The sequence below is a fragment of the Oncorhynchus clarkii genome, chromosome 10, assembly GCF_045791955.1.
Source record: "Oncorhynchus clarkii lewisi isolate Uvic-CL-2024 chromosome 10, UVic_Ocla_1.0, whole genome shotgun sequence".
NCBI lineage: Eukaryota > Metazoa > Chordata > Actinopteri > Salmoniformes > Salmonidae > Oncorhynchus > Oncorhynchus clarkii.
In genome coordinates this window covers 78,667,479-78,675,166 of record NC_092156.1, presented here as the reverse complement: position 1 = coordinate 78,675,166, position 7,688 = coordinate 78,667,479, and the positions used below count along the sequence as shown (strand labels likewise).

The window sequence follows — 7,688 nt, the reverse complement described above, 5'->3', positions numbered from 1 at the left end:
TGTGTGCGTGTTGTCTCCTCCCAGCCCATCCCCACCAGCCAATCAGAATGGAGGTGAACAGTACGGCCACCATCTTGTCCTCTGCCTTCCTGGCCGTGGAATATGTTGATGCTGTTTTACCTGACAACCCTCTTCAGCCTTCACTACAATACGCCTGGGGGTAATATTGCTATACTATTACTATACCACTACTATACTACTAATATACTGCTACTATACTACTACTACTACTACTGTACTGCTGCTAAACTTCTATACTACTACTACTATACTATTAGTGTACTATTGCTTTAGTACTACTAATATACTACTACTACTAAACTACTGTACTACTATAACACTACTATACTATTACTACTAATATACTACTAAGATACTACTATTACTAAACTACTGTACTACTATAACACTACTATACTATTACTACTAATATACTACTAATATACTACTACTACTAAACTACTGTACTACTATAACACTACTATACTATTACTACTAATATACTACTACTACTACTACTGCTACTACTAATACATTCCTATACTACTACGATGCTGCGACTAGAATACTACTACTACTACTATGCTATTACTACTAATATACTACTAATATACTACTACTATTACTTCCACTACACTGCTGCTATACAGCTACGCCTATAATACTACTACTAATACTACTACTACTATTACTACTATTACTTCCACTACACTGCTGCTATACAGCTAACCCTATAATACCACTACTAATACTACTACTACTATTACTACTATTACTTCTACTACTATTACTACTACTACTACTCCTACTACACTACTACAGTTTTACCTGACAACCCCCTGAAGCCTTCACCACAGCACGCCTGGGGGTAGTACTACTATAATGACTGACTGGCTGATTGAATGACTGGTTGACGAGCTGACTACACAACGTTCCAGGCAGTGACTGGTTGACGAGCTGACTACACAACGTTCCAGGCAGTGACTGGTTGACGAGCTGACTACACAACGTTCCAGGCAGTGACTGGTTGACGAGCTGACTACACAACGTTCCAGGCAGTGACTGGCTGACTACACAACGTTCCAGGCAGTGACTGGTTGACGAGCTGACTACACAACGTTCCAGGCAGTGACTGGCTGACGAGCTGACTACACAACGTTCCAGGCAGTGACTGGCTGACGAGCTGACTACACAACGTTCCCGGCAGTGACTGGCTGACTACACAACGTTCCAGGCAGTGACTGGTTGACGAGCTGACTACACAACGTTCCAGGCAGTGACTGGTTGACGAGCTGACTACACAACGTTCCAGGCAGTGACTGGCTGACTACACAACGTTCCAGGCAGTGACTGGCTGACGAGCTGACTACACAACGTTCCAGGCAGTGACTGGCTGACGAGCAGATGGACATGTTCTTAGACTCTTTGATTCATTGATCGGTGTCTGTTGATCTCTGTCCACCAGGTATGTGAATGAGAACTACACTAAATTCCAGATCGCCACCTGGGGTTCTCTCATCGTCCACGAGGCCATCTACTTCCTGTTTTGTCTACCTGGTTTCCTGTTTCAGTTCCTTCCCTTCATGCAGAAGTACAAGATCCAACAGGTAGATCCAACAGGGTGTTAGATCCAAAAGATAGGGGAGGGTATTAGATCCAACAGGTAGGGGAGGGTGTTAGATCCAACAGGTTGTGGAGGGTGTTAGATCCAACAGGAAGAGGAGGGTGTTAGATCTAACAGGGAGAGGAGGGTGTTAGATCTAACAGGGAGAGGAGGGTGTTAGATGTAACATGGAGAGGAGGGTGTTAGATCTAACAGGGAGAGGAGGGTGTTAGATCCAACAGGGAGAGGAGGGTGTTAGATCCAACAGGGAGAGGAGGGTGTTAGATCCAACAGGGAGAGGAGGGTGTTAGATCCAACAGGGAGAGGAGGGTGTTAGATCCAACAGGGAGAGGAGGGTGTTAGATCCAACAGGGAGAGGAGGGTGTTCGATCCAACAGGGAGAGGAGGGTGTTCGATCCAACAGGGAGAGGAGGGTGTTCGATCCAACAGGGAGAGGAGGGTGTTAGATCCAACAGAGAGAGGAGGGTGTTAGATCCAACAGGTAGGGGAGGGTGTTAGATACAACAGATAGGGGAGGGTGTTAGATACAACATATAGGGGAGGGTGTTAGATCCAACAGGTGGGGGGAGTGTTAGATCCAACAGGTAGGGGCGGGTGTTAGATCCAACAAGTAGGAGAGGGTGTTAGATCCAACAAGTAGGAGAGGGTGTTAGATCCAACAGGTAGGGGAGGGTGTTAGATCCAGCAGGTAGGGAAGGGTGTTAGATCCAACCGGTAGGGGAGGGTGTTAGATCCAACAGGTAGGGGGGGGGGGGGTGTTAGATCCAACAGGCGGGGGGGTGTTAGTGTTAGAGTGTTAGATGAAGAAGTGGAAGTTTTAACAATGATACTCCCTCCCCGTGTGTGTGTGTGTGTGTGTGTATATATACTGTGTGTGTAGGACAAGCCAGAGACGTGGGAGAAACAGTGGAGGTGTTTCAAGATGCTGCTGTTCAACCACTTCTGTATCCAGCTGCCCATGATCTGTGGAACGTACCACTTCACTGAGTTCTTCAGCATCCCCTACGACTGGGACAGCATGCCACGATGGTACGACCCAACACACACACTCAACCTCCCCTACGACTGGGACAGTATGCCACGATGGTACGACCCAACACACACACAACCTCCCCTACGACTGGGACAGCATGCCACGATGGTACGACCCAACACACACACTCAACCTCCCCTACGACTGGGACAGCATGCCACGATGGTACGGCCCAACACACACACACAACCTCCCCTACGACTGGGACAGCATGCCAAGATGGTACGACCCAACACACACACAACCTCCCCTACGACTGGGACAGCATGCCACGATGGTACGACCCAACACACACACTCAACCTCCCCTACGACTGGGACAGCATGCCACGATGGTACGACCCAACACACACACAACCTCCCCTACGACTGAGACAGCATGCCACGATGGTACGACCCAACACACACACAACCTCCCCTTCGACTGGGACAGCATTCCACGATGGTACGACCCAACACACACACACACACAACCTCCCCTACGAATGGGACAGCATGCCATGATGGTACGACCCAACACACACACAACCTCCCCTACGACTGGGACAGCATGCCACAATGGTACGACCCAACACACACACACACAAACGCAGAGGTAGGCACACAAGTCTAGCTCTCCCTCCCCAGGCCCTACCTGTTAACTCAGTGTCTAGGCTGTTCTGTCTATCTCTCCCTCCCCAGGCCCTACCTGTTAACTCAGTGTCTAGGCTGTTCTGTCTAGCTCTCCCTCCCCAGGCCCTACCTGTTAACTCAGTGTCTAGGCTGTTCTGTCTATCTCTCCCTCCCCAGGCCCTACCTGTTAGCTCAGTGTCTAGGCTGTGCTGTGATAGAGGACACCTGGCACTATTTCCTCCATCGCCTGCTACATCACCGCAGTATCTACAAGCACATCCACAAAGTGCACCACGAGTTCACTGTGAGTACACACACACACACGCGCGCGCACACACACACACACACACACACACATACACACACACACATGCACGCTAGACAGGCAGGCACGAACACACGCTAGACAGTCAGGCACGAACACACACATGCCGATGTGCCCTTGAGCAAGGCATTTAACCCTCATTGCTCTGGATGAGAGTGTCTGCTAACGGACTAAAATGTCAAATAAACTTGCTATAACCGATGTCTGTCTGTCTGTCTCTCTGTGTCTGTGTCTGTCTCTGTCTCTGTAGGCTCCATTTGGCATGCAGGCAGAGTACGCCCACCCAGCTGAGACAGTGATCCTTGGGTCTGGGTTCTTCATCGGCATCATGGTGTTCTGTAACCACGTGACGTTGCTATGGGCCTGGGTCGCCTTCCGCCTGCTGGAAACCATCGACGTACACAGGTACACACACACACACACACACACACACACTCCTAGAGACTATAGAGGAGGTAGAGGTGTAGTGGAGGGTAAACACAGCTAACACTTTTTTTTTCCTATTTGTGGAAAAATGCATATCTACTTTACTCACCACCACCAGGGGTCTGCAGCTCTCCCTGCCTGTTGTTCTCTGGTCTGACCACCAGGGGTCTCCAGCGCTCCCTGCCTGTTGTTCTCTGGTCTGACCACCAGGGGTCTGCAGCTCTCCCTGCCTGTTGTTCTCTGGTCTGAACACCAGGGGTCTTCATATCTCCCTGCCTGTTGTTCTCTGGTCTGACCAGCTCTCCCTGCCTGTTGTTCTCTGGTCTGACCACCAGGGGTCTGCAGCTCTCCCTGCCTGTTGTTCTCTGGTCTGACCACCAGGGGTCTCCAGCTCTCCCTGCCTGTTGTTCTCTGGTCTGACCACCAGGGGTCTGCAGCTCTCCCTGCCTGTTGTTCTCTGGTCTGACCACCAGGGGTCTCCAGCTCTCCCTGCCTGTTGTTCTCTGGTCTGACCACCAGGGGTCTGCAGCTCTCCCTGCCTGTTGTTCTCTGGTCTGACCACCAGGGGTCTCCAGCTCTCCCTGCCTGTTGTTCTCTGGTCTGACCACCAGGGGTCTGCAGCTCTCCCTGCTTGTTGTTCTCTGGTTTGACCACCAGGGGTCTCCAGCTCTCCCTGTCTGTTGTTCTCTGGTCTGACCACCAGGGGTCTCCAGCGCTCCCTGCCTGTTGTTCTCTGGTCTGACAACCAGGGGTCTGCAGCTCTCCCTGCCTGTTGTTCTCTGGTCTGACCACCAGGGGTCTCCAGCTCTCCCTGCCTGTTGTTCTCTGGTCTGACCACCAGGGGTCTCCAGCTCTCCCTGCCTGTTGTTCTCTGGTCTGACCACCAGGGGTCTGTAGCTCTCCCTGCCTGTTCTCTGGTCTGACCACCAGGGGTCTTCATATCTCCCTGCCTGTTGTTCTCTGGTCTGACCACCAGGGGTCTCCAGCTCTCCCTGCTTGTTGTTCTCTGGTCTGACCACCAGGGGTCTCCAGCTCTCCCTGCCTGTTGTTCTCTGGTCTGATCACCAGGGGTCTTCATATATCCCTGCCTGTTGTTCTCTGGTCTGACCACCAGTGGTCTGCAGCTCTCCCTGCCTGTTGTTCTCTGGTCTGACCACCAGGGGTCTCCAGCTCTCCCTGCTTGTTGTTCTCTGGTCTGACCACCAGGGGTCTCCAGCTCTCCCTGCCTGTTGTTCTCTGGTCTGACCACCAGGGGTCTCCAGCTCTCCCTGCCTGTTGTTCTCTGGTCTGACCACCAGGGGTCTCCAGCTCTCCCTGCCTGTTGTTCTCTGGTCTGACCACCAGGGGTCTCCAGCTCTCCCTGCCTGTTGTTCTCTGGTCTGACCACCAGGGGTCTCCAGCTCTCCCTGCCTGTTGTACTCTGGTCTGACCACCAGGGGTCTCCAGCTCTCCCTGCCTGTTGTTCTCTGGTCTGACCACCAGGGGTCTCCAGCTCTCCCTGCCTGTTGTACTCTGGTCTGACCACCAGGGGTCTCCAGATCTACCATGTTCTCTGGTTTGACCACCAGGGGTCTCCAGCCCTACCATGTTGTTCTCTAGTCTGGCCACCAGGGGTCTCCAGATCTACCATGTTCTCTTGTTTCTGACAACATTCTGATTCTCTACCCTTCTCCCGAGAACCTCGTACTCTCCCCCTGGTGCATTTAAAAGGACTGGACTGGTGTGAGGAGTATAGTGAAAGCTCCCTCCAGCAGAGCCTGAACCAATCCAATGCTTTTAAATGCATGAGGAGGAGTGAAGGGTAGAGAATCGGAACGCAGACACTGTGTTGTCATATGAGGAGTGTGTACGGGTGGAGTGGGGTTTAGGGGATTTTGTGTAGATTATGTTACAATGTTAAATTAACATCCTCTCTTCCTCTCCTCTCTCTCCCTCCCTCCCTCCCTCTCTCCTCTTCCCTTTCTCTCCACCTCTCCTCCCTCCCTCCCTCTCGCCTCCTCCCTCTCCTCCTCCCTCCCTCCCTCTCCTCCTCCTCCCTCCCTCCCTCCCTCTCCTCCTCCCTCCCTCTCCTCCTCTTCCCCACCCTCCTCTCCTCTCTCTCCTACTCTCCTCCCCTCTCCTCCTCCCCTCTCCCTCTCTCTCTCCTCCTCCTCCTCTCCCTCTCCTCCCTCTCTCCTCCCTCCCTCTCCCCTCCTCTCCTCTCCTCCCCTCTCTCTCTCTCCTCCTCCTCCTCTCCCTCTCCTCCCTCCCTCTCCCCTCCTCTCCTCCCCTCTCCTCCTCTCCTCCCCTCTTCTCTCCTCTCTCTCCTCCTCCTCTCCTCTCCCCTCCTCTCCTCTCCTCTCTCTCCCCTCCTCTCCTCTCCTCTCTCTCTCCTCCCTCCCTCTCCCCTCCTCTCCTCCCCTCTCTCTCCTCCTCTCCTCCCCTTCCTCCTCTCACTCCCGCTCTCTCTCTCTCCGCCCTCTCTCCTCCCTCCCTCTCTCCTCCTCTCCTCCTCCTCTCCCTCTCCTCCCTCTCTCCCCCTCTCCTCTCCCTCTCTCCTCCCCTCTCCTCCTCTCTCCAGTGGGTATGACATCCCTCTCAACCCTCTCCACCTGATCCCGTTCTATGCCGGAGCTCGTTTCCATGACTTCCACCATATGAACTTCGTAGGGAACTACGCCTCCACCTTTACCTGGTGGGACAAGATACTGCACACTGACTCCCAGTACAACAGACACATGATGAGCAAGAAGAACCAGTAAACAGACCCTCACACAGACACACAGACGGTCACGCACACACGGACGGACGCAAATACTCACACAGACAGACACACACACAGACAGACACACACATGCACTTATGAATGCACGCTTAAACACACTTCATGAAGGTCAGAACTGGACTCCTGAGTGTGCAATGCCTTGTGGGAAAAGAACACACTAAAATAGAGTAGAATAGTCTTGACCAATAACATCAGCACTTGTTTGGTCTTGACCAATAACATCAGCCCTTGTTTGGTCTTGACCAATAACATCAGCCCTTGTTTGGTCTTGACCAATAACATCCATTGTTGGGGTCAAATGCCATTTCAAATTCAGCCAATTCAGGAAGTACACAAACATTCCAATTCTAATTCTCTTCAATACTTTTAAATGAGGAACATTTTGAATTTGAATCGGAGTTTGATTCACTTCTTGAATCGTCTGGAATTGAAATGGACCCTGATAACATCAGGCATGTTGGAGGTCTTTAGGCTGGGTTTCTGTATAAGCACTTTGTGACATCTGCTCATGCTTTATAAATACATTTGATTGATTGATTGATTGTCTGGTCTTGACCAATAGCATCAGGCCGTTGTTCCTGAATAAAAACATCCTGGTGAGATGATTATTATTAATAATGTGTTTTTCTTCACTGTTCATTGTAATTAAACCATTTTTTTACGAGTTGGACTCATTGAAGCACTTTACTTCCATTTTATGGTTCTAGATCAGTTCAGTACGGTTCTAGAATATCAGTTCAGTACGGTTCTAGAATATCAGTTCAGTACGGTTCTAGAAGATCAGTTCAGTACGGTTCTAGAAGATCAGTTCAGTACGGTTCTAGAAGATCAGTTCAGTACGGTTCTAGAAGATCAGTTCAGTACGGTTCTAGAAGATCAGTTCAGTACGGTTCTAGAAGATCAGT

At 51.1% G+C, this 7,688-nt stretch overlaps 1 protein-coding gene across 1 annotated transcript; it reads left to right on the top strand.

Annotated features, from left to right (window-relative positions):
* On the top strand, positions 1 to 7,447 carry LOC139419180 (methylsterol monooxygenase 1). The gene is made up of 6 exons (XM_071169177.1): positions 1 to 160; positions 1,466 to 1,607; positions 2,505 to 2,653; positions 3,446 to 3,572; positions 3,844 to 3,998; positions 6,580 to 7,447. Exons 1-6 carry the CDS (start codon positions 48 to 50, stop codon positions 6,758 to 6,760), a joined length of 867 nt encoding a protein of 288 aa, XP_071025278.1. The 5' UTR covers positions 1 to 47; the 3' UTR covers positions 6,761 to 7,447.
* The last annotated feature ends 241 nt before the right edge of the window (positions 7,448 to 7,688 follow it).

Excerpts from the sequence above, each read along its gene's own strand:
- LOC139419180 (XM_071169177.1), top strand. The coding sequence starts at position 48 with ATGGAGGTGAACAGTACGGCCACCATCTTGTCCTCTGCCTTCCTGGCC. Across the intron at positions 161-1,465 it reads TCACTACAATACGCCTGGGG|GTATGTGAATGAGAACTACA; the intron begins GTAATATTGCTA and ends TCTGTCCACCAG. Across the intron at positions 3,999-6,579 it reads GAAACCATCGACGTACACAG|TGGGTATGACATCCCTCTCA; the intron begins GTACACACACAC and ends TCCTCTCTCCAG.